This window comes from Corythoichthys intestinalis, chromosome 8 (genome assembly GCF_030265065.1).
Source record: "Corythoichthys intestinalis isolate RoL2023-P3 chromosome 8, ASM3026506v1, whole genome shotgun sequence".
Taxonomy (NCBI): Eukaryota; Metazoa; Chordata; class Actinopteri; order Syngnathiformes; family Syngnathidae; genus Corythoichthys; species Corythoichthys intestinalis.
In genome coordinates this window covers 30937584-30965020 of record NC_080402.1, presented here as the reverse complement: position 1 = coordinate 30965020, position 27437 = coordinate 30937584, and the positions used below count along the sequence as shown (strand labels likewise).

General features: G+C 40.3%; 1 protein-coding gene across 4 annotated transcripts in view; it reads left to right on the top strand.

Moving 5' to 3' along the window:
* Window positions 1-27437, top strand: part of septin9b (septin 9b) — a 152398-nt gene that overhangs the window by 67799 nt on the left and 57162 nt on the right. For 3 of the 4 annotated variants that reach the window (XM_057842948.1, XM_057842949.1, XM_057842947.1), the window contains one exon: window positions 11940-12614. In XM_057842948.1, the coding sequence (XP_057698931.1) occupies window positions 11940-12614 (675 nt within the window). Of the gene's footprint in view, window positions 1-11939; window positions 12615-26722; window positions 27011-27437 lie in introns of those variants that run through there. The other variant, XM_057842950.1, reaches the window with a different exon arrangement.

Genomic DNA, 27437 nt, shown 5'->3' with positions numbered 1-27437 from the left:
GAATACAGTATCTACTTAAAGGCGGTAAAAGCTGTTTTATGGTTAAAAAGGGGTGGTTTTATCTCATTGCTAACACTAAAATGGGTCATTAGTAGTAACCCTACACGAACTATGAAAATGATACTGCTATCGTTAGCAAGTTGTATTTCTAATTAACACCATGTGGGGGGCCTAATGACCAAGGAAAAAGAGGAGGGCGGGGGGTCAGAAATATAAGTGATTAGGAGGGGTGGAATGTACACAAATCAGCCATGTGAGGTTTAGAACCCAATATTTGTGTGAATCCCTTGTGAGTGTGAGTATGTTAGCATCCTATTCTATGCTGCCTGATTGCTAATCTTGACATCGTTTTTCTACTTGGTGTTATACTTATATGGCGCTTTTCTACCTCTCAAGGTACGTAAAGCGCTTTACACTACATTACCATCCACCTACTGGTGACACAGCACCATGAGCAATGCGGAGTTCAGTATCTTGCTCAAGGATACTTAGGCGAGTTCATCAGGGTGGAGAATCGAACACGCAACCTCTGGGTTGGGGGACAACTACTCCACCACTGAGCCACGCCATCCCCACTTACTTGGTACTTGTGTGTCTAATTGCACCTAGTCATGCGTGAATCCCATCAGACATATGATAGTCCTGCAGACGAGTGAAAATGCCGCGTGGGAGCCGACCCAGGGCTGCGGCCCTTCCCCAGCCAATCGGGTGGGCGGGCCAGCGCAGCCCATCCCTCCTCCCACAGCCCAGAAAGAGGGCCGCCGTCATCCCCCCGGGATCCAGAGTGGTCCCCGGACCATCTGCGCCACCATCAACCCGAAATCCACCCCTGCCCACCCACTTGGCCCACGAGCCACCGACACAGCACACCACAGGACCCCCACGGCCCACTAAGCCCACGGCAGGGCAGGATCCCCACCCGGAGCAGGCGATACCCAGCTGACCCACTGGGCTTTTAATATTTAAAAAAAAAAAAATTCTAATTACGATTCCTCCCCCCTTGTCTCACTACTTTTAAAGACAAAGAAATACAGAAGACAGAGATAACTGAAAACAAGTTTTGTTTTTTTAATTTTTATGAATAGCGGTACTAAACAAACAAAACCATCATTTTACTTCGCCTTGAATAAAACACTGCTGGAAACAAATGTAGCACAACACTTGTATGCAAATCAATAGTGAATCAAATTCATCGATAAGATTATTAAAGTGCATATTTGTGCTCAACTATGTTTGAAAAGCTAAACTTGTAAAAACACTGAGTTGATATATTATTTCTAACACCAATATTACGAAATGGACTTAAAACAATGTTTGAAATGTTAAATGTTTGAATTGTATAAAACACAAGCAAACATAAATGTAGTTTAGTTTTAATACCGTAAATCATAAATCAAGTTGGATTACGGTAGTATAAACATCTTTTGAAAATATAGGGTCATTTGTTTCCCTGAATTTATGGACAAAACACACTCATATTTTGGTCAAAGTAAAGGACTTGAGGTCTGTTTGTCTATAATTTTTTAATGGAGTTGTGCAAAACATGTGGCTAGGCAGCACATACCTGCGGTCTACCCTTTCCATCAGGTGGACAGACCCAGCTTTGTCCACTGTACATATTGGTGCCATAGCTTGAGTGAGGTGCAAAGTGACCGCTTCAGTGATTGCGCTCCATCGTTGCACTTTATTCTCATAGCCCATACCCATACCTTGAGTAAATGATTCCACCACAGTAAGCTACTTTTTAGAGAGGACATCGTGCTATTGCTGGTATTCCTCCCACTCTGCCAAATGCCTGTTTTGGATACTGGAATAAATTAGTTATGCTACTGTCTTTTGTTGCAACTGGCACTTTACAGCGTGCAGTCACTTGCCGCAAAACCGAAACAGTTCCAAACCACTGACTGTACAACTCCTTTTTTTGTCAATGAAAGTTTCGCTCTCTCTAGCTGTAGCCATGTTGTTATGCTTGTCGAACTGAGGGTGAAGAGAAGGCTATAAATTGGTAAATGGTAAATGGTGTTATACTTATATAGCGCTTTTCCACCTTTCAAGGCGCTCAAAGCGCGTTACACTACATCGCCATCTACCTACTGGTGACGCAGCACCAGGAGCAATGTGGGGTTCAGTATCTTGCTCAAGGATACTTAAGCGAGTTCATCAGGGCAGAGAATCGAACCCACAACCTCTGGGTTGGGGGGGGGGGACAACTACTCTACCACTGAGCCACGCCATCGAAGCTTAATGGGAGCAAAACATATGTGAAACAAGTGGGTGGGACTTATTTTTCACATCACTTGCAAGAAAAAAATGCATTCATTAAATAAATTTATTGCCCAGGCCCACTATGTACCTTAAAAAGGTTGTATTGATGTATAATGTTTGTAATGACACGAAAATATCAGACAAAATATCAGTATTTCAATTTGCATTAACGTTTAATGACAGTGACACGGGAACTGGGGTGTTGAGGGTGCTGCAGCACCCTCTGGTGTTGGGGGGGCGTTTTGGTAGATTTTTTGCTTGTTGTTGTTATTAAAAATGAATAAAACAATGATGCAATAGCGTATTTATCTTTGAGAGTTGAAAAAGTTGTTTTTTTTGTCAATAACATGGTCACCACCTGAAACCTTGCTTGCTACCTGGTCACGTTGAACAAGGCACTATTGGAACGGAAAAGTCACGTGAACAGAGGAGGCGTTAACATGGTGCCAAAACGAAAGCGATTTTTTTCTATACAAAAACTGCGAAATTTTCGAAAATTAAATTTGAGGTCGAAAATGACGATGATAGTTCTATAGAGCCTACCCACCGACGTCATAAAACCACGTGCTCGCTGTATGGTTCCGCCCACTTGTCCGTCATTTTGTCTCTCTATTAGCATTGGTTTCAATTGATCGAGGAATTTAAAATGCATTTCATGGAAGACCCGGTGCTTTCTGATGCCGTAAACTCACTGGATGTGTTGCATAAAAGGCGTTATGTGGAAAAGCTTCGTTCTATACAGTCGCCAGATCCATATTTGATGCCTAAATCGATGATTTTTGACCGGCTGCCTTCACCGTCTCTGCCTGACCCTGATATTTACAACTATCTTGTCCACACAAAATCAGCCTATTCTCACGAAAGTTTGAAAAACTTTAAGAGCTTGGAGGCTTATAAATGCTACGTTGCTGGTTGGGTGAAACAGGTCCTCGTACACGAAAATTCGGCAGGAATCTTGTGCTCGGAAGGTGAGTTATGAAATTTTCAATTCAAAATCTTTTGTTCTTGCTAACATCCACTGTCAAGTCTAATGTATTTCATGTCATTTGTCAATGGAGCTAGGGCTTTTAATGTTTATATGGTTTAGCGATAGCACTCACTACATACATACGTGTATGTTGTCGGCGATTAGCCTAGCAATGATCTTAATTGTGGTTGTCAGCCCAAAACCCTCTAAATATATATTAAATGCATCTTACCAGATATAAAATGACTACTACATAATCTGTGGTAATCGTTTGGAGCCCAGTTTTCTCGTCGAATTGCAGCAGCCCATCTCGCTCTCTTCTCTCCGGGTCTCTCGGAATCCGGTAGAATTTCAAGTCTCTCCGTCTTCTCCGTCTATCTTCTCTGTTATTGCAACCGACCGCCACACACGCCTTCACCATTTTGATTATTAATGTTAACGAGCAGAAAAACACGTCGTAAATAGGAGGAATGTACGTAGCCGTAACAGGTCAACACGATGTGTTGCCGGACAAGTGGGCGGCACCAGTCAGGAGAGCGGAGTTGTGACGTCACGTGGGTAGGGTCTATAGTGCCCAGCAAGGAAAAGTTTGCTGCAGAGTTAGATCTTTGAGTCCAGAGAGGAACTCTACCTTTGGTATCTTCAAAAAGTACATGTAGGACATGCTTGAATTATAGCCATATTGTTGTTTTTTGATGCAGTTGAGCTGCCGCTGTGCAGAGCGCTGTTGGATATTAGTGTGAAATTTATTTGAGTGTTGTGAAAAGTGGGTGTTAAACCGAGGCTTATTGGTCCTTTTAGTTTTCAAATGTGTTTGTGTGTCATTGCGCCGTCTAGCTGCGGGGATTTGCATTATAATACACGGATGCTTTTAATTTCCAATAAAAAAAACTCCAACATACACTACAAGTGAAATAGAACGCTGTCTTTATAGTAGCGTAGTAGTAGTATGTAAATGATCCAGAATGCGTGTGTACTGCAATTGTGTATAAGTTCTATGAAGAAAATGCGCGAGTGAGCATGACAAATTTGGACCGAAACGACTGTTTTTGGATGAGAAAAACTACAAAAAGATCCTCAGCACCCCCTGCTGTAAGTGACTTCCAGTGCTCCTGAACATGGATGACTATTTTGGATTGTCACATAGTTTGCATACAAAAATTCAAGTTGGTTTAAGACACTGCATTCAATTTCACTTGAACTTTCAAGTTCAGTTTCAAGTAAACTGCTCCTCAGTTTAGCAGTTTGAACTCAGCATTTTGTGTAAACTGGACTTCTGTTTAAGTAAATAGGAGCAGTATAGCACGATTTGCCGGGCATACTACTTGTGCAGGGTTGTTGGGGCCTAGGTTTGTTAAATGGACACATAAGAAACCTCGAAATCAGGGCTTCCCCATGATTTTTGGCCGCAAGTTGTTTCATTTTGCTCCCCTGAAAAAAGTTTTTAAAAAGGAGTACGTCGGACACGCGAGCATTTCAATTTTGCCTCGTTCCTAACAATCTGGGCCGCATGAGTACACTTCTGGGGACACCTGCCCCAGTGGGAACAGTTACGACCCAGGCATATAAGGTTTGGACCCACATTTTAAAGGTGCCAATTTAACTCTGCAGCATCCATCCGATTCCCACTTCATTGTGACGTACTATTCCTTCTCGCGCATAGCGTGACCTACATTCTGAACAACGAATCTTCCAATTTTTGTTGAAATCCGACAAACAATTGTGACCAATCTGAATATATCGGTTTTGGGATTTTGTCGATTTTCTGCACTATTTGATGCTCTGCAGCCTTGGAACTTCTGAGAAACGCTTGATGTCATTCTCTATGAATTTGTCAAATTTGGTTCAAATCGGGCCCCACGTTCTGCAACCCGATTTTTTTCGATTATGGATTTTCGATACTTATCGTGGGTAATACGATACAAAACCTACCAAAGACCAGTCACAGACATTTAAAGTACAAATGTGTAATATTTCAAGAAAATCGGTTGAGCCGTTTCGGGGTTCATAGGGAACGAACACACACACACACACACCCACACACACACACACCCACACCCACACACACGTCCCCACACAGATAAAGTTCAATTTATATTTAATAATATTTAGGGCTGTCAAATGGTTAAAATTTTTAATCGAGTTAATCACAGCTTAAAAATGAATCGTAATTAATCGCAATTCAAACCAATTCAAAGCAATTCAAACCAATTCAAAGCAATTCAAAAATATGCCATATTTTTCTGTAAATTATTGTTGGAATGGAAAGATAAGACACAAGACGGATATATACATTCAACATACTGTACATAAGTACTGTATTTATTATAACTATAAATTAACAAGATGGCATTAACATTATTAACATTATGTTAAAGCGATCCATGGATAGAAAGACTTGTATTTCTTAAAAGATAAATGTTAGTACAAGTTATAGAAATTCTATATTAAAACCCCTCTTAATGTTTTCGTTTTAATAAAATTTTCAAAAAAAAAAAAAAAGTAGTAATTCGCCATTGTTGATGTCAATAATTACACAATGCTCATGGTGCTGAAAACCATAAAATCAGTCGCACCCAAGCGGCAGCATAACACCAAAAAACACAAGTAACAAGTGGATATGACACTGTGCTGTCATTTTAATCTGTTTGAGCGGGGCATGTGCGTTAAATGCGTCAAACATTTTAACGTGATTAATTTAAAAAAATTACCGCCCGTTAACGCGATAATTTTGACAGCCCTAATTTATATATAAGTTTTGATTAGATATATTACATTTCTCCAAGTGGGGCTCAAACACGGCCCGCCACCAAGGCAGTGGAAACATGCATAAAATTGTGCTTAACACCTTTGCTGTCGGCCTACAGTAATTGGCAGCGTGCGCTTTTCAAGGCATCAGAAGTGAGGCTAAGGCTAAGTTCACACAACTCATTTTTTCAAGTTCAGTTGATTTAGGAATTTATGCATGACACACAAACTTGATCATATCAGGTAATTCAAGTCATTTAATCAAGTGCACAATGTTAACTTGATAAAATGAGGTAGGACTACTCAAAATAACAAATTAAGAAAACTGAAGAATTTGAGTTATTCTACTTCAAACTGTCACGGTGAAATTAATTTCTCACTTACAGTGGGCAAGGAAAGGCAAGGCAAATTTATTTATATAGCACAATTCAACACAAGGCAATTCAAAGTGCTTTACATCACATGAATATCATAAAAATCACATTTAAATCAACACAACATAGAAACGAAGACAAAAGATCGCATTTAATCACAGAATAAAAATAAATAAATAAAATAAAAATAAAACAAAAACTACTACTAATAATAATGATTGAAATCAGCAATGGAGATAAAAACAAGAGGAATAGAAAGCAGGTAGATTGAAATATATAGACAGTTATAGATATGCAGTGCTAAACAAAAGCGTTTTTAGCCCTGATTTAAAAGAGCTAACAGTTTGAGCATACTTCAGACGTTCGGGTAACTTGTTCCAGAGGTGAGGAGCTATGGGTTTGAGATCTGGAGACTGGCTAGGACCTCGAAATTCTTCTTACGAAGCCACTCCTTTGTTGCCCTGGGTGTGTGTTTGGGATCATTGTCATGCTGAAAGACCCAGCCACGTCTCATCTTCAATGCCCTTGCTGATGGAAGGAGATTTTCACTCAAAATCTCTCGATACATGGCCCCATTCATTCTTTCCTTTACACAGATCAGTCGTCCTGGTCCCTTTGCAGAAAAACAGCCCCAAAGCATGATGTTTCCACCCCCATGCTTCACAGTGGGTATGGTGTTCTTCGGATGCAATTCAGTTTCTCTCTCCTCCAAACATGAGAACCTGTGTTTCTACAAAAAAGTTCTATTTTGGTTTCATCTGACCATAACACATTCTCCCAGTCCTCTTCTGGATCATCCAAATGCTCTCTAGCGAACCGCAGACGGGCCTGGACGTGTACTGGCTTCAGCAGGGGGACACATCTGGCAGTGCAGGATTTGAGTCTCTGGCGGCGCATTGTGCTACTGATTATAGCTTTTGTTACTGTGGTGCCAGCTCTCTGTAGGTCATTCACTAGGTCCCCCCGTGTGGTTCTGGGATTTTTTGCTCGCCGTTCTTGTAATCATTTTGACGCCACGGGGTGAGATCTTGCATGGAGCCCCAGATCGAGGGAGATTATCAGTGGTCTTGTATGTCTTCCATTTTCTAATAATTGCTCCCACAGTTGATTTCTTTACACCAAGCATTTTACCTATTGCAGATTTAGTCTTCCCAGCCTGGTGCAGGTCTACAATTTTGTCTCTGGTGTCCTTCGAAAGCTCTTTGGTCTTGGCCATAGTGCAGTTTGGAGTGTGACTGACTGAGGTTCTGGACAGGTTTCTTTTATACCGATAATGAGTTAAAACAGGTGCCATTAATACAGGTAACGAGTGGAGCCTCGTTAGACCTCGTTAGAACTCGTTAGAAGAAGTTCGACCTCTTTGACAGCCAGAAATCTTGCTTGTTTGTAGGTGACCAAATACTTATTTTCCACTCTAATTTGGAAATTCTTTAAAAATCAAACAATGTGATTTTCTGTTTTTTCCCCCACAGTCTGTCTCTCATGGTTGAGGTTTACCCATGTTGACAATTACAGGCCTCTCTAATCTTTTCAAGCAGGAAAACTTGCACAATTGGTGGTTGACTAAATACTTATTTGCCCCACTGAGTCAAATTATGCGCAATGCTCATACAAATGTTGCTCATAGATCAGTCGGTTTATTTCAAGTTATTAAGTTATAACAGATGTTTTTCTTTTCGTGTAGCTGTCAGTGTTAAAGACCTTCATACATTTATTTACTTGATGTAGAAGTCCTTGATGTGTCCAATTGTTTTTGTCGGAAAATGACTTGTATAAAATGTCCACAAAGTTAGGTAATAGCGTCTTAGAGCAGTAAATCTGATTAGTGGTTAACGTTGCGCATAGGACTCGCTTTTGGTTGTACTTGCATAAAAATAAACAATCGTGCGTACCCTAAATACAAAAACTCAAATAACATGAGTGCATCTCATTTCATAGGAAGGCACGCACACTACCACAGGAAAACATCACAGGCCGAAAAATGATAAAATAATCAACATTTTGGATTGCAGCTGTTTTTAAGGGAGCAACTTAGCTCATGTGTCATTATGTTACCAGCTCCTGGGCATGTCACATCATTCATTCTCAGCTTGTGCACTCTCCCTAAGGGGGGAATCCCATCCCTCGCTATCATCATCTTGTACAGTGCATCTATTCGCTTCTGTCACGACTAACCTCGAGGAAGGATGTGTGCTCAAGTTGCTCATAAATTCTGGATAAATGAGCAATTCTTGGCCCATTGTGTGCAAACACAGAATGCCTCAAATGCGCTCGCATATAACTCCATATTTTAATGCGTTACAGTAGATGTAGCATTGAGGTCATGACAAAACAACTCATAAATTTCCTGAAACAAAGTGCTGTGGGTGATGGGAGACATCCGACCACTGAACTTCAGGGCTTTAACATTCACTATGAACTTTTTAAACATATGACCTCATGTTGTGCTTGTTCCCGTTATTACAGTATGATTTTACAGATTTTATATAGAAGTGTGTTTATTGAAGTAGTGCTCCAAAAGGGGTGAACCAAAATCCATTCCGTTACTAATCGAACTTGGATTTGGTTCCAAGATTCTGATACGTTTCCAAATTTGACACTAGATAAAATGATCAACTAAGGTGTGCTTATGGCTAATGTATGATGCAATCACATATGATTTCATTTTCTCCAACATTTATTTACCAAGTTAGTATATTTCTCACCAACATTTTAGTCAAACAGCATAACGGTGTAATTTTTAGTTAAAGAACAACGTAAAAAAAAATAAAAAAAAAAAAAAATATATATATATATATATATATATACACACATATATATATATACACACATATATTTAAAGTGGTATGTAAAAGTATTTGAAACTTTTGGAATTTCTCACATTTCTGCATAAAATCACCACCATCAAATGTGATCTGATCTTTGTCAAAATCATACAGATGAAAAAACAGTGTCTGCTTTAACTAAAGCCACCCAAACATTTATAGATTTTAATATCTTAATGAGGATAAAATGCAAACAATGACAGAAGGGGGGAAATAAGTGAACCCTCTCCCTAAGGAGACTTGAAGAGCAATTGAAACCGATTTTCACCAAACAATTTAAGTCCTGCCCTGCCCAATATAAAACACATACCTGGTAAAAATTGTCTTGATGAGAAGCATTGTCTGATGTGCATCATGGCTCGGTCAAAAGAGCTGTCTGAAGAGCTGCGATCAAGGATTGTTGATTTGTATAAAGCTGGGAAATGATACAAAACCATCTGTAAAGTCTTGATGTTCATCAATCGACAGTCAGAGAAGTTGTCTACAAAAAGAGTTTGGAACATTTGCTTCTTTTCCAAGGAGTGGCCGTCCACCAAAGATGATGCCAAGAGTTCAGTGCAGAATACTCAGATAGGTAAAAAAGAACACTAGAGTGTCTGCTAAAGACTTACAGAAATCACTGGCACAGTACAGTACAATATCTCTGTGAATAGTTTTATATTGTAAAGCTATGGCCATGAATGGTGTTCATAGGAGGACTCCACAGAGAAAACCACTGCTATCTGAAAAAAAAAAAATGTTGCTCGATTAATGTTCACAAAAAGGGACTTGGACACTCCAGAAGTTTTGACAAAATATTTTGTGGACTGATGAAACCAAAGTTGAATTGTTTGGGAGTAACACACATACGTCATGTGTGGAGGAAAAATGGAACAGCTCACCAACATCAACACCTCATCCCCACCGTGAAACATGGTGGAGGGAGCATCATGCTTTGGGGCTGTTTTGCTGCCTCAGGGCCTGGACAACTTGCAATCATTAATGGAAGAATGAATTCAAAAGTTTATCAGGATGTTTTGCAGGAAAACCTGAGGCTGTGTGCCAGGCAGTTGAAGCTAAAAGGAGGATGGATGCTGCAACAAGACAATGATCCAAAACAGAAGTAAATCAACTTCAGAATGGTTTCAGAAGAACAAAATACACATTCTGAAGTGGCCAAGTCAAAGACCAGACTTGAACCCCATTGAGATGCTGTGGCATGACCTAAAGACAGCGATTCATGCCAGACATCCCAGGAATCTGAACTACAGCAGTTTTGTAGAGAAGAATGGGCTGAGATTGATCCTGATCGATGTGACAGACTGATCTGCAGCTACAGGAAGCATCTGATAGAAGTTATTGCTGCCAAAGGAGGGGGGGGGGGGCACAAAACAAATGTATTAGTTCACTTATTTTTCCCCCTTCTGTTATTGTTTGCCCACTATCCTCAATAAAATAAAAAAACATAAATGTTTGGGTGGTTTTAATTTAAGCAGACACTCTTTTTTCATCTGTGTGATTTTGACAAAGATCAGATCACAGTCTATGGTGATTTTATGCAGAAATGTGAGAAATTCCAAAAGTTGATACTTTTTCATACCACTTAATTATATATATGTTTATCTGGTCAACTGGTGTTGACATTACTGAGCTCATCTTCTCATTCTCCCCACCCTCCGACTATGGTTTGAACCCACACAATCATAAGTTGAGAATGTTAACTACTGAGCCAATAGCCCAGTGCTGCTTCAGCAGCCAGCATGGTCTTTTAAGTTCTCAGGGAGTAAGGTATTTCTGACCTTCTACACAGACAACGCTTACTCCAACTGGTCTTCAGTAGTCTGCATGCTCAACTGCCATGGTGACAGTGTGGGCTCAAATCCTGTTGGGATAGGGGGTAACAACAAATCAATACATTTTTCTTACCATGATTTTCAGTATTTAAAAAAAAAAAAAAAAAAAATGACGAAAAACTAATGTGAAATTTCCACTTACCGAAGCTTTAAACTGTTTTCAAGTGTATTTTATCGTTTTGTTTTAGCTTCAGCTAACTTGTGTATGGTTTGTATCTTCCCCCCGTTCTGCCATGAGTTTCCTCAGAGTAGTCTGGTTTCCTACCAGATTCCAAGAACATTCATGTTAAGTTTATTGAAGAAGTTGTCCACAGGTGGGACTGTAAAAGTGAATACCCTGCCCTTTCGAGCCCCCCTAATGATTGCCCCAAATTCTTCTCGTTCATAGTATGAGATAGTCTCCATTTCATGACCTTATGGTGTCAGCGCTAAAGAAAAACGTATGGATTCCTGCTGTTTGGAGACCAGTGGTCCCCAACCTTTTTTGCACCACGAACCGGTGTAACGTGGGCCTTTTTACACGGACTGGCAATGTGTGGCAGAAAATTACAGAAAGCTGTCCAAAAGACGTCGCGGCCAGCAGCACATAGGCATCCGCAGCTAACATTACTGTTTACATTGACTAATGCATGGCTGCTATAGGTGTGCAAGCACCCCAGTAAGGGCGGCAACGATGGTGACATACACAAATCTCTACTCGGAATAGTCAATAGACTAGACAGGCATATTGATGTGTCAAGAGGCATAGGCCAGATTTCAGTCGTTAACAAATAATTTATTATTCCTCCGCGGCCCGGTAGCAAATGCGCCAGGGCCCAGTGTTTGGGGATCACTGTTGTAGACCATTCAAGATGTTCAAATTTAAAGGTGTCACTGTACAGTATGCTCTACATTTGAGTAAAGTGTCATCTTTGTCTGTTGTCCGCAGCTCTGAAGAGGTCCTTCGAAGTGGAAGATGTTGACACATCAGCTCACTCGTCACCTGGTTCTCGACGCACAACCAGCTCTCCCCACCGCAACGCCATGTCCCCCACCAGCATCTATTACCGTGACCTGGGTACCGGAGCCACGGTTACAAACAACAACAACCTCAACTACACCCAACCTCGCTCCATCATGGGGGGAGGAGGCTCCAAAACTCCCGAGCCTGTGTCACGTCGCTCAGAACTATCCATTGATATCTCTTCGTCATCTAACAAGCAATTGGATGCTACAAGCCCTGCGTCCGTGCGCTTTGCAACCAACAGCGCCCTGAAGCGCCCTGAGGTTCTCGGCCACTCCAAGACTCCAGAAATGAGCCACAAGAGGGAGGTCACTTTTGCCAAGACAGACTCCCCGGGAACACGCCGTAATGAAGGCAGCAGTAACACCAACGGCACCACTCGCATTGCAGAACAAAGTCACACCCGCAGGTTTGAGCCTCCCAGTCCTGGGGACATTCGCAAACCTGAAATTAGCATCACGAGAGCGCCAGTAGAGAACAATGGCCACCACCCAGCAGTGCACCACCCACACCATCCTAATCCACACCACAACACCATCGTCACTACCTTCCGATGCTCCTCACCAAACCACGCTGGACGGAAATCTCCCAACCCTGACCGTAAGTCCTGCATAACCATCATATTTAATCCAAAATGCATTGTTCTTTTGTCATAACACTTACATTCTCTAGCCTTTTGAAATGTGCATCCCAATTACTTGGTAGACTGCCAACAATACGAGAGATTTACGCTACCTATCAATTGTAAATTATGTTCAGCTTTTGGGAGATGAATAAGCTGAAATGCACACACTTTTGAATCTTTAAAAAGGTGAGACTTGAACTTGCCAAACTGCATGCTGACATGTAAAAGTAAATGTATGCATGTTAGCAAGGATGTTTAGAATACGAAATCCGAGCCTTATCAACAACTCTGTGCAACATTTTTTTCCAGTTTTTGCACAATTTCTCAGCAGCATTTTTAAAACATAAACAATGTACATTGTTTAGAACCAATTTTGAAAATTCACTTCAAAGGGTTTTTAAACAGGGTTAAACCTGAAATACTGTTTTTGTCTGTTGAGTCAAATTTGTTTTGAGCTATAGAAAGCTTGAATACAGCTTGATAGGAAAACATCACATTTTCCATGACGATTCTTTGTTTTTTACTTGTATTTTCACTGCTTGGTTCTTTTCCACTCGCTCTCCCACCACATCAGCGCAATCAGCATCATATTTCTGACCAGAAAAAGACAAGTAACGAAGTGTGTTATATCTGATTCCTGCGTATCCGTCAGTAACACAAGCAAGCATGTCTTTTTTCCTCGCAGGCCAGTCTGCCATTTATAGTAATCCATGAACTATTATGTTATGAAAGCTTAACCTCGGCCATTAGTATTAGTTACACTTTAAAATGCTGTCGTAAGGGGTTGATAAATGTTAGTGTTGTCATACTTCTATTAGTTGCAGTGCCAAATATTTTATAATTGGCTGTTGCTTAATGGCGAGGAGGAAGATGATTGTCGTTGGCCTGTTAATTCCATTTTTTCTGGAAGATGGATTGTAAAGAAAGACTTTACAGTAATCAAAATAGTCATTACCAATTATTACTTGAAATGACAAAATGACATGTTTATTTGAATATAAAACCCCTGCCATAGAGTAAGACACATATCTGTTTTAATGCCTTGCTTTCCATTCTTAAAGTGCCTCTAGCTGGTTTCAGTGGTTTTAGCTTGTTAAAAGATGCATAGATACTGCTTTCCAATGTCAGATGCTGACACCACAAACATCGGTCTCTGCTGTTTGTGGTAACCTTTTCTTCAGCGAAACCTTTTTTTATCTGGATACACTTAGCGCAGCCTGGACATTTAAAGGGCCCTATCCTCCTTTTACTCTGAAACGATTTGATTTGTTAAAATGAGGAATCATAGCTATCTTGGAAAAACCTTTGATAAATTATTTGCTGAGTGAGTTTTTCATCACCTTGACATCACAAAGACAACATTAGTTGAAAGTAACTGTATATATAATATTACATTTTTATTAGTAAAACGTTCAAATTAAAATCCTTTGGATAAGCATCTGAAAGTGCCTGTGACAGCATGAAAAAAATCTTAAAAAACATTATTATGTGAATTAGAATCATATTTTGAAATGATTTCACTATAGACAACAATTTGAAAAAGCGCAGATGACGAAAAATTAGTCTTTTAATCTGCCGTTTAGCCCCGCCTGTCATTATAGCGCTCTAGCGTCCCCAGCTGGATGATGATGTTGGCAGGGTCACGATTTCATTTGATTTAGGAATCAGCCCATTGAGGGGGAAGATTCAGAACGAGGAAAATGCGACAGAGAGCAGCAAAATGCCATGATTGTTTCAATCGCTTACTTCAATACTTTTGCAGGATATTCTTTTTATCTAAGTATTTCTCCCCAATTTCTAAATAAATGATATGGTCATGACAAATGACAATCTTGTGCTAAATGGAATATGAAATATTAAAAAATGCATTTATTCCGTACGACAGGGCAAAATTACTGCATAATGGTCAAAACTGCTGACTTGTTCCTCTCCCGAACGGTATTTTATGCCACCGGAGTTTGTCTGGCTTTTGTTATTTCCATGCTTCGGAGACTGAGTAAAGAGCGTAAACAAAAAAAGGAGGCGTGACAGCTAGCCGACATGCTAAGCCGAACCGAGCAGTTTTTCCAAGTCTTATTCTCGCCTTTCGAACATGAAACATCACACAAAACTCCCCCAACTCACATCACACATGCTGGTGGGGTTAATTCTCTTCACCGATCGGCCAGCCCCTGGCGACGAGCAAGTTTCGGCTCAAGTTTACTCAGTTCCTCATCGTTCCAATGATCCCAAAATTGTCGGACTTGTTTTGGCCATTCTTCGCGGTGAACGGGAACTTTCTGAAACCCCAAAAGGCTCACACACCTCTCCCTGGTGCGGGAACAAAAGCCTGCAGCACATTGGGCTGGCGTGATATGAAAAATAAATGAATTAATCCGCAAAATCATTTGAATCCGCAGTCCATCTGCATGCTATATAGCAAGGGCTGCATTGTAGATGGTGACCTGGCTGACGTCACATTCACATTCTTCCTCAACCCAGGAAGTCACTCATTTTCATGGCGTGGGATTAAAAAAAATTGAATAGATAAATCGATCGCTTCCATACACATCCAAGCGGTCCATTTCATTGAGGAGCATAAAATACCGCGTGAAATCTTAAGTAAACATGCTTTTTGCTGTCATAGGCACTTTAAAGTAAATGAATCGCAGGTCTTAGATGCAACCAGGAGAGGTGCTGTCAAATCAGACTCAAGCTGTTTGGTCGTAACTCTACTTGATGTAATTTAAACTCCATCCAAGCAGAACCTCACAATGAAGCAACTCCTATGGGCACCATTATTCTTAATTCAATTCTCGTATGAAAACATTTAAAACCCAATTTACTGATTAAAACATTCTTGGTTTGCACAACCCGTGGCACACCTCTACTGTAAAAAGCTACAGATTCTTCACAAAGACACCTGGCTGTCTGTTTGCCAGGCAAACTTGTGTCCCCCTCATAACCGGTTGTAATACCCATAATTTCCAACATTTTGGCCTGAGGCAGGCAATGAATCAGGCACCTTTTAATCCTCAAGACAAATCCTGACAGCAAAGTCCTTTCAGACGGTGTTACTTTCCCCATGCTGAACTCTTGTTGCTTTGCAAATATCCGATGTCTGTTATCTTAATATTTGTAAACAATAAATAGATAGGTTATTGTTAAATTTTAGCTCAAAAAAGTCTGAAACAAACTATAGTTAAATCCAGTCTTGTTATTAACGGCATTACAGTAAAACGACGTTTCTAATGGTGTTATTTTTTTCAGTAGTGAGTACTCTAATTTATTACTTTTCCCATCTTTGCAGCGCCGTTACGTTACTGAGGATGTGAAGGGGCGTGTTTCTATAATTTGGTTGAATGGAATACGAGTTGTCTAATTTTGACAACTGGCTGGATAGAGCAGAGTGGGAGGGGGGAGGACGGAAGGCGGTGGTGACGCCGTTGCAAAGGCGATGATGTTTGGCTAGGTGGCTCGGAGCGTTAGCATAGCATTCGCATTCTCGTTAGCATTAGCATTTAGCTTGACGAGCGTCATCTTAAACTGTTGGGCAACTTTTTCATACAGTTCGTGGCGTCCAGGTGCGTACAATTGATTGAAAATAATATACTGTTGTCCTGCTGAGTGTGCGTGATCATCCCCAAGTGTGCATTGCACTTGTTTCAGTCTGGATTTCGGCCACAACACAGCACCGAGACCGTGCTTATCAAAGTCCTAAATGATATTCGTCGGAATACCGATGCAGGCAAATCATCTGTTCTGCTACTATTGGATCTCAGCGCCGCATTTGACACGGTTGATCACAACATACTACTCAGCAGATTGGAACAGTGGGTAGGGCTTACTGACACTATTCTTCAGTGGTTCACATCCTATTTACATGATAGGGATTTCTTTGTGTCAATCGGAAACTATCAGTCAGAACGAACCAAATTCACGTGTGGAGTCCCTCAAGGGTCAATTCTTGGACCACTCTTATTTAACATCTATATGCTTCCGTTAGCTCAGATAATGGAACAGTATGACATCTCCTATCACGCCTATGCAGATGACACACAACTGTACATTTCTGTGTCCCCGCATGATTATAGTCCCTTAGTCTCCCTGAGTAAATGCATTCATCAAATCAATGAATGGATGTGCCAGAATTTTCTCCAGTTAAATGTGGAGAAGAGAGAGGTGATCATTTTTGGGCCAAAAAAGGAAAGGTCAAAGATAAGCAGCCAACTTAGCACAATGTCACTTACAGCTACAAATCAGGTCAGAAACCTCGGCGTAATTATTGACTCAGACCTAAAATTTGATAGCCATCTAAAGTCAGTCACTAAATCCGCTTATTACCACCTAAAAAATATAACCAGAATTAAGGGGCTTCTGACACAACAAGACATGGAAAAACTTATGCATGCATTCATTTTCAGCAGATTGGACTATTGCAACGGTATATTTACAGGTCTTGATAAAAACTCAGTCAGGAAGCTGCAGCTAGTACAGAATGCTGCAGCCAGAGTCCTCACAAATACAAGGAAGCTGGACCACATTACACCGGTTTTGAAATCGCTACACTGGCTTCCAGTGAGTCAAAGGATAGACTATAAAATACTACTGCTCGTCTACAAAACACTTAATGGCCTTGGACCGAAATACATGCTTGACTTGTTAGATTCCTATGAGACATCTAGACCCCTAAGGTCGTCTGGAACCGGTCTTCTGCATGTTCCAAGAACAAGAACCAAGCAGGGTGAGGCAGCATTTAGTTACTATGCTCCTCACCTCTGGAACAAGTTACCCGAACCTCTGAAGTATGCTCAAACTGTTAGCTCTTTTAAATCAGGGCTAAAAACGCTTTTGTTTAGCACAGCATATCCATAACTGTCTATATATTTCAATCTACCTGCTTTCTATTCCTCTTGTGCTTATCTCCATTGCTGATTTCAATTATTATTAGGAGTAGTAGTTTTTGTTTTATTTTTTATTTTTGTTTTATTTGTATTTATTTATTTTAATTCTGTGATTAAGTGCGATCTTTTGTCTTGGTTTTTACGTTGTATTGATTTAAATGTGATTTTTATGATCTTCATGTGATGTAAAGCACTTTGAATTGCCAAAAGTAAGTCCTTTCTTACTGTTTGTTTATTTCTTCCATTACCCCCTCTGCTGACCATTTAACTCGCCTGAGAGGAAATGACATCATGTGTCCCTGACATGCGCATGATACACACACACGCGCACGCACGCACACACACGCTTCCTTCCTTCCGAGTTACGTCAACCTGATTGTTTCCCCACCCGCGGGAGCCTTTCCTCTTTCTTGCTCTCGTTCTTCCGAGTGTTATGTGATTCATGTTAGTCATCTTCCGAGCGTGATCCCATAAAAGTGTCACAAAAGGAACACTAGGAAGTGTGTGTCAGTATAACAAGAAACATTCCAAGTGTTCCATTATAGGGTTTTACAGGATGAACATGTTGGTAGATTTTGACACATATCTTCGACGATACATGCAGAACTGTCATCAGTCATCTAATCTTATGGATCCAAACTTGACATCAAAAACTGTGAAAACATAGTTTATTATTTAGATGCCTTTCAATGACATGATTTGCTGATTATTATGAACCTGCCTCGCCTTTGGCCTCTGGGCCACAGTGTGGCCCATATATTGATTGCAGTCTGTATGAAAAAATATTTTTTTACCATTTATTTTATATCAACATAAAATCTATCTATTATTGCTATTATGTATATTGTCCAGAATACTTTCAGCCATACGGTATGGATGTCGCTCAACTTTCTGCATTTGCCTGCAATAAACATGCCAAGAGTGAATCTTAAGCAGCTTAACTAGTAGCAACCAAGTGCGATTTACGCAATTTGACTTTGACTCAGTTGCATCAGTATAATTCATCAACAAATTCTATATTATTTCAGCATGATTAGTGTATTGCCTGAAATTGTTGCCAAAATCTGAAAAACTAGTGCAACAAAAAGTATGAGATGTAGTCAAAAGTAATGAATGTACATAATGTATGTAATGTAATAATAATTCCTTTGCTGCTTTTCAAAGGTTTTTCACATGGAAAATGAATGTAATCCAGCACATTTGGATACCAGGAATGTATCGTGTTGTAGCCCAACTAAACACACTATCTTCTGCTGCATTTATATTCCTAATTGTGGACTTGTCGTGTCATTAGTATGGAAGCACACGGAGCCATTTGTCTCCTCTTTGGGTTGACCTTTTGAAAGTGAGGAGGTGATTAGTTTCTGCCTGCCTGAAAATTATCAGCGTCATCACCACATGAGTGAAGATATCATCTTGGAAGGTTCAAATGGATATCTTGTATACAACTTTCACCTTAATTTCTTAACTCCTTCAAGCAGTGATTCTTAAAGAGCATACGACAGGAGAAAAAAAGTCTTAAATAGCATTATTATGTGAATTAGAATCATATTTTGAGACGATTCGATGATATACATCAATTTAGCAAAGCGCAGATGACGAGAAATCAGTCTTTTAATCTTCCGGTTAGCCACGCCTACCATTATAGGGCTCAAGCGTCCCCAACAGGTGGATGACGTCAGCGGGAGACTGGGCTCATCGGTTTTACCATACAGCCCATTGAGGGGGAATTATTCAGAACGAGGAAAACGCGACGAAGAGAGCCGCAAAATGTCATTGTTTCAGTCTCTCTACTCCAATATTTTTACAGGATATTCTTTTTATCCAAGTATTTTTCCCCAATAGCTAAATAAATGGCTTGAGAAGGACCAGTCAGCCCGTCGAGGGGGAACTATTCACAACGAGGAAAACGCAACAAAGAGATCTGCAAAATGTCATTGTTTCTGTCTCTTTACTTCAATATTTTTTACAGGATATTCTTTTTATCCAAGTATTTTCCCCAACTGCTAAATAAATGGCATGGTCATGACAAATAACAGTATTGTGCTAAATGGAATATGAAATGATAAAAATGCACTTATTCAGGACGACATGGCAAAATTACTCCATAATGGTCAAAACAGTTGACTTCACCTTTACTGTCGCACCTCCCGAACGATATTTTATGACATCTAAATCGAACATATGTCATTTCCCTTTAAACAAACCAAAAGGCGTGACAGCTTGCCGACATGTTAACCCGAACCGAGTGATGTTTCAAAGTCTTCGAAGCGGAAAATCACACATAACTAGCCCGGATTATTTGACATGACGACTGGGTTGTCGATTGTCTTTGCGGGTCGGCAAACCGCCCGGTGGAGAGCAATTTACAGCTCGTTCCTCGGAGGAGGGCGGCTGCAGTTGTTGTGCAGCTAATGTGCATGAGGAGAGCTTTTTACATGCCTATCAATGATCAAACGTAAGTTGTCCTTTATTCAAAGAAAGTTTGTAGTGTTTACTTTGTAATCGCTGTAATCGTATTTGACATAATACAAAACAAGATGTTTACTCACTTCCTTTTAAGTCCAATGATCCCACAGTAGTAGAGCTTGTTTTGGTCAATATCCACGGTGAATGGGAACCTTTTGAAACTCCAAAAAGGTGCACACGCCTCTCCCTCGTACAGCAAGATTTTTCTGCAGCCGTTCGACTGGCGTGATGTGAAAAATAAACGTATTAATCCGAAAAATCCGCTGAATCCTTAGTCCTCATACACAACAGTAGGCTGTATAGTGAAGAGGAGTCCTTCTCCCGTACACGTCACAGCGCCCTCCTCCTCAATGCAAGACCGAAGCCGGAAGTCACTCATTTTCATGGCGCGGGATTCAAAAAACTAAATAAATATAGCGATCGCTTCCACACACATCCAAGCGGTCCATATCATTCAGGAATATAAAATACTGCGTGTATTATGAAATAAACATGCTTTTTCGTGTCACAGGAACTTTAAAGTGTAGCATTTGGCCCATCAATGGTACATAGGTTCCCTCTAGTCTAGTGCAATGGTTCTTAACCTGGGTTCGATTGAACCCCAGGGGTTCCAGGGGTTCGGCACGTAAGACACGCAGGGACCCATTTTAATACATTGATTGAATCTATACAAACTGACATTCTAGCCCAGGTTTTGGACAGATTTGCCCCCAATTTACATTTATCCCATTCGTGTTAAACGTACGGCCCACGTAGTGAATCACATGCTTTTATTTTGACACTTGGGCTGTAAAACTGGAGATTTTTTTTTTTCATGATCGAGTTTATTACTGTGCTTAAGTCACTTTTGTGTCCGCAGTCACATATGTTCACTTGCTCCTTCCCAGTCAATAGTTGCTAATGAGGTAACACGGAAATGACACAAACATCCACCAAAACCAACAGGAAATAACTCGAAATAACCTGGAAATCCCCCAAAATGTACAGGAATTGATCCAGAAGTATTCCAACATAACAAAGAAGTGACCTAAAATGAACTCTTTGGCTTCCATTGACAACGATAGACATCCAATTCACTTAAAAAGGAAAGACTGTCAGTGAATGCTCATTTCTAGTTCCACAGACCGCGCTAGACGTCCAATCCATTTTGACTGGGAATGGTGAATCATTTGCATAGTGGATATCTAGTACCAGCAATGACAGCCAGTGGGTTAACATGATTGGTCCAAAGTACACTGGTCCAGCCTACATGAACACTAAATGCCTAAACATGGCCTGCTGTACGTTTGGATTGTTGCCTGGCCACGCCTGAAAAGGAAATAAATAAATAAATAATAAATGCCATGTTTGTTTTTCTAGAAAAAAAAAAAGAGTTGGCACCCCTTTCTTTATTCCATTTCTTTCAACTGCTAGTCCATCTGATTATAGCAGAAACTAGTTTGCTCAGTGGAAGGTCGACTCACACTTGATATGAAGATATATAACAGACCTATGGATCGCGTGAACTCAAATTTTGATCGGTTTCAAAAAACATGCTGTCAAATGTGAAGAAATTTGAACCGAAATTCGCTTAGATTTTAGCTTGCTAGCTTAGCTATAGCATTATTGAATTTGAAATCGAATTCCGAAGTGAATGCACATGTAAAACTCGTGGGGTTTGGTACCTTTAGAAAGGTTAAGAACCACTGCTCTAGTGTAATGCTACACCAAGAAGTTCCTAAGTGCAGTTCAGACCTATTAAACTACATTTGCATGGAATATTGGTCATGACGGTTGGCTTTGTAGAGTCTTTTTAACGGTGGGATTTGGTGTTGAAGTTTGGGAACCAATTCCTTTGATTAGTATACAAAGGCAAATACAATATTGCTTAAATTTCTGAAGAAATGTTACTGCACATGTTATTGGGTTTTAACTCAAGAGTGGAAACCACAAATTTTATTTTAACCCCAACAAGGAAAGAACTAGGCCTACTGAGTAATTATCGAATAAAATACTGTAGCTGTTTGAAGAAAACCATCGATATAAATAAACTGAGATTGAAGGTGATGCATGATGAAATTTTTGGCTTGGCTGCCTAATTCAAATTACACTAATAAACAGCCAGCAAAAGATGTTAACATCTGCCTTTTGAGGTCAAACTTGTAACAAGTGGCAGCTATCACGTCAAATGTGATATACAAAACGGCCACCAGGAGGCAGCGTGATACAGGTGAAACTTAGCAACCATCCTTGCCAAGTCATACAGAACATAATACCATACTCTGTGAATGCGCCCTCTTTATTAGAGGTGTTATATGATGCATTGTGGGAAGTGGGTGGATGCATAGCTCAAAGAGGGCTAACACATACACACACCCGATCACAGAAACTCACGATCACAGAAACTCAAGGTTTTCCTCTAGCCCAGATGAGGCGTTCGGAAGTTGAAGTTTACATTGAGCATCTGGGGGAAGTCAAAGGTTAAAGAAGTTTCCCACCACTGCTGCATGACCTTTGTCCTTTTAAGACATTTTGCCAAATCCCAGAACCTCCATTAAACCCCTACCCCACCCCTGCACCCTGTGCTCTCCTCACATTCCCACTTTCTTTCACTTTCTCCTCCTGCCTCCACATGTTTTTCACCCACACACACTACATGGCAAAAAAGTCACATTTGTTGTCCAAGCAGATGAAAATGCTGCAGTTTTTCAGTTACAATCTGTCTCTGGGAAGAAACTTTTCATTGTACAAACAAGGAAATCAGCCTTTCTCATCTAGAGAGAAAAAAATGTTGGTTATGGTCCATCAGGAATTTGTTAAGTGAATCATGGCAGCATTTACTCTCAGGTGATACAATCTTTCTTTGGCCAGGCAGGAAAACAAAATAAGATAAGAAATGGGCATTTCCATGTCATAATTAAATGCGGATGCGTGTAAAGTAGAAAGTTGATAATTTACTTTGAAAGTTCATTTATGGTCAGATGCCCCTCTGCTAATGATGTTTTGCCTGATAAACGACATGCTGGAAAGACAATAACTGCTGTGAGTGTGTGTGTGTGGGGGGGGGTCGTGTGGACAGGCAGGCAGATGGTCAATTGCACTACAGTGTGGCCATCTGCTGACTTGTGTCTACATGAAGGGGCAGCAGGGGGGTTCATGCATGTGTGTACACTTGTGTATACATTTGAAGTGAACATATGTTAAAATGCCCAATTGAAACAATGTGTTTGTGTCACTATTATAAGCAGTGTTGGGCACGTTACTTTAAAAAGTAATTAGTTACATTACTCACTACTTCTTCCAAAAAGTAACAGAGTTAGTAAATGAATTACTCTATAGTAAAAGTAACTAGTTACCAGGGAAAGTAACTATTTCCGTTACTTTAAAAAGAACTTGTTGTATGTCAAAGAATTTGAAATTTTCTGAGCAGTGTTCGAGTCAGTTGAATAGAGAAGAACAGACAGGTAGTTAACTTGTTAGGTGCTTCAGCAGATTTGAATTGCTTACCACAGATGTCGACAAAAGCTTTGCCCCGGGACATAAATTACACATTACATGCAGGTTCTTTCCTTTAATTTCGACAAACTTGAAATAGTGTCTATATCTCCACCTCTTAAAGGACAATTTTTCTTCTGAATGCTCTGCCATCCCGACCCTGTGCATTTGTTTTGCGTGTGTGTGCTTGCCGCACGCGCTGTTCCAGGTTTGCTTGTGAAATCACCGGCTCTAATTGGCTTACCACGACACATGACTCTAACCCTCAGCCAATCACAATCACTTCCATCGCATCTCTCAAGGGGCTGCATTCAGGTAGGCTCGTTTCCCGACAATTCACGTCACCTTCAAAGCGTCTGCCGTCCTCAAGATTGAAGCAGAATTATTGCTGGCTGACAGTGGGAGATGGGAAGGAGGCTAGCATCAGGTGTAGCAAATACAGAAACGTTACCAAACTTTGGAAAGCATTGTCTAATTGAATGGGTAGGGACAAACAGCTTGGAGTCAGAAGTACGTGCGCTATTCTCGAACCTGAATGCACCCCAAGTCTTGGATGACAAATCAACAGAGCAGAGAGTCGACTCGACACGTCTGGTAGTTTCTTCAGTTTATTCAGAGTAAGTAACGCACCGCTTTTGACCGTCAGTAAGGGTAACGGCGTTGTAACGGCGGAAAAAGTAATTAGTTAGATTACCCCGTTACTGAAAAAATAACGTCGTTACGTAACAGCGTTATTTATAATGGCGTTACTCCCAACACTGATTATAAGTAGACTTGCATTAACTCCAATAGACCTGTGCTGATTACCGGTTTCAAGGTATACCTTGGTATGAAAACATCAAAGTTTTGAAACCGCATACCGTCCCTAAGGTATTAGCTATTTTTTATGTCCCAAAATGCATGTTGTTGCTCAGTGTCAGCTGTACTACACGATGGCTGGAGGAGGTGGAACTCCTGAACTTGTTCCCCCATCGAAGAAAACGAAATCGCTACAGAAAAGTTACAGACGGCCGCGACTTAGAGGAGGAGGGCTGACATGTAAAACATGTTTGCGGAGGGTGGCTGCCGAGGAGGCAATACCTCCAATATGATTTCTCATTTATACAAAATTACAGGTTAGTAAACACTATCATGAATGTTTCCCACCAGCTACGAGAATTAACTCCAGCGTGCTTAGTGTGTCTAGCGGTGGCAAAACATGGGGCTTTTTTCTCTCTGGAAACTGTTGAGATAGAGAGTGTGTGTATAATATAAACATGATATAAGTCACACGCACATGCTTTTTATGGAGCTGTAGCTATGGGTTTAGGCTCACTTAAAGGACTGCATTTATTTTAATTTTATTTAGAATATTTTATTATTTTTATCATTATGTGTTATAATAATGTTCAAATTTTCTAATATGTTTAGAAAGATAAATATCATGGTCAATGGAAAAGTTTTTTTTTTTTCCCTTCAAAACCCAGATATGTCTTAGTAACACATTTTAGAGCTGTAATTGCAATACCGTGATACCATGAAACCTTGATACTTTGGCTTAAGGTTATCATGCCGGCACATGCCTAAACTCAATGGCATGGTGCATTTTCTGTAGGAGTACAGTCTAAAGTTTTCCCCACAGAAAATAAAGTAAGGTGAATAAATTTGTTACAGACTAACACTCTCGACATCATAAAATGATTATTTATTCTTCGTGCAGGCAACGTTTTACTAGGTAACAGGGTTGGCGCTGGGTCATGAAACCTCACAGCAGATGTGGCTAAATAGTATAAATGCTGTATCTCCGATGTCAGATTGAACAATGTGTTTATGTAGCTAAACCATTAGCTACACTGATCCAGTCCTCTTCACTGAGAAATAAATAAGCTTTCAACAACGTTGGCCCAATTAAAACTATTATGTACATATTTCGTTTGCGTAAAGTTGTGAATATCCTAAAGTTGTTGTAAAGTTAAATGTCAGAAAAGAGTGAAAACGGCCCTGCCAATTTTAAAGATGACATAAAACTGCCAAGTAAATATAAAATGATGACAAAGCCTAGTATGTATGTTTCCACTGCCAACTGGTACATGATTCCACTTTCAATCAAAGCTCACATTTGACTAAGCTGTGATAAATGACTTTCCAGCTCTAAAAAATAATGGGAAATCTAATGGCGCAAAACCACTTTTCATATGACAAAATACAAAATAAAACTATTTTTGCATTAAACAAAACCTTTCCACAGCAAAATTTAGCCTTGCCAAAGAAGTTCAAGTGAACTAGTTGTGCGAAAAATAAAGACAACTTCAATCAATCATGTGCTTCATAGAAAGTGCTGAATGTAAAGGGTTAATCATATGAATCCATAATTCTAATTTTGTGCATTACTTACCTAAATAAGCAAAGTATGAGGTAACATAGTGTCACACTTCCTGTCTCACTTTTATTTTTGTGGGCTAGGTTCTCATATAATCCTCGTCTCCCTCGTCACTCTCCAGGTTTCCGCTGCACGCCTCTTAAGCAGTGCTACGCTGTCACCCGTTGTGGCTTTGATTGTTTGCAAACTCTGCAAATTCATCAAAACTCTAACATAACCAAACATCCAATACATTGCATCAATTGGCTCAGAATATTTAGAATAGGAGTGTTGGCATTATAGCTTGTAGATCACTCTTTACCCCCGGCCTTGTTGCAGGAGTTACATCACACAGCACGAAGTAGATTATATCATTCAGGAAGAAAGGAGCCTTTTCAAGGACACATAATAGCAAAGCAGTGAAATTTAGTTCACTTCAAATTGATTCAATTGGAAATTGTTAATTCATGGACTAACATTCTACTGTGAGGAGAAAAGATTGACATCATTGAATCCTAATACAGTGTAACTTGCCTTTGTTCACAACTAATGAAAGACGATGTAAACAATAATCGCACCCAGTTCAGTTTTAACCTGAATAGGAAGGTATTAAAATCAAAATTCCTGGGGTTAGTTCCTTCAACCTAGATTTGAACCTGGCTCTGACTGATTTTAAAGCCTGTCCAACAACAAAGGGCCAGTCACATTGGCAAGATGCCAAACCTGTGTACACAGTGAGAGTGACAGCATGCTCCTTCGAATACCATTGACAACCCAGCTAAGAAACATGATCAGTGAGGTGATATCTCTGTCCTTGGACATGGAAGCGTTTGAGCAACAGAACTGGGTCACTGAGGATAGTTCTTAAAGACATTCATACTTCCGCCTCCCTGTTGATCATCGCAACTAACCCTCCACTAATCCAGGAAGGGGCCACGGATTCCCCAGAAGGCCGATCCCCTGGAGTCACCATATTTACTCTGCATCAGGGAAGGAATTCACTGCAGAACATCAGAAATAGTGAGGACACAGTGGTTCATCCACAAAACTCTCAGCATAGTCAGCAGCTGTCGTGGTGTTATCGTAGATAGGTAGATATTATCAAAATTGTGGCTTTATTCATTTGAAAGTGGAGGCAAAATGGAAACGGTGGAGATGGCTTCATCTTGCAACGAGACAGATGGCAACCATGAAATAGAAACAGTTTGTGAGTACTTGTTTTTCTTTGAAAAAGTCTAAAATATTTTTTTAGGCTAAAGCAAATCTGCTCATGAGGGTTAGATGAGTACACACACTCTGTGTCGTGGTATGACCTTGGCACTCCTCAGTACGTCCAGCTGGGAAAGCTTTGGTAGGCTTAGATGTACATAGGGAAATGCAAAGGCTGAAGACTTCCTTAAAAACAAACATCGAGTCTGCTTTATGTTCTTAGAGGTCATTGTTGAAAAAAGACAAACCTTACATTTTCTCATTTTGTTAGCACAGCAAAATAAGGTGGAACAGCAGCAATACTAATGCCTGAGTTGATATAACCTTGAGGCCACACGTTATGTCTGTTCAGCTTTTATTGCCACTTGTTGTGAAAGGTACCAAAATTAGAAATGTATGGCTCTAGACCAGGGGTGGGCAAACTA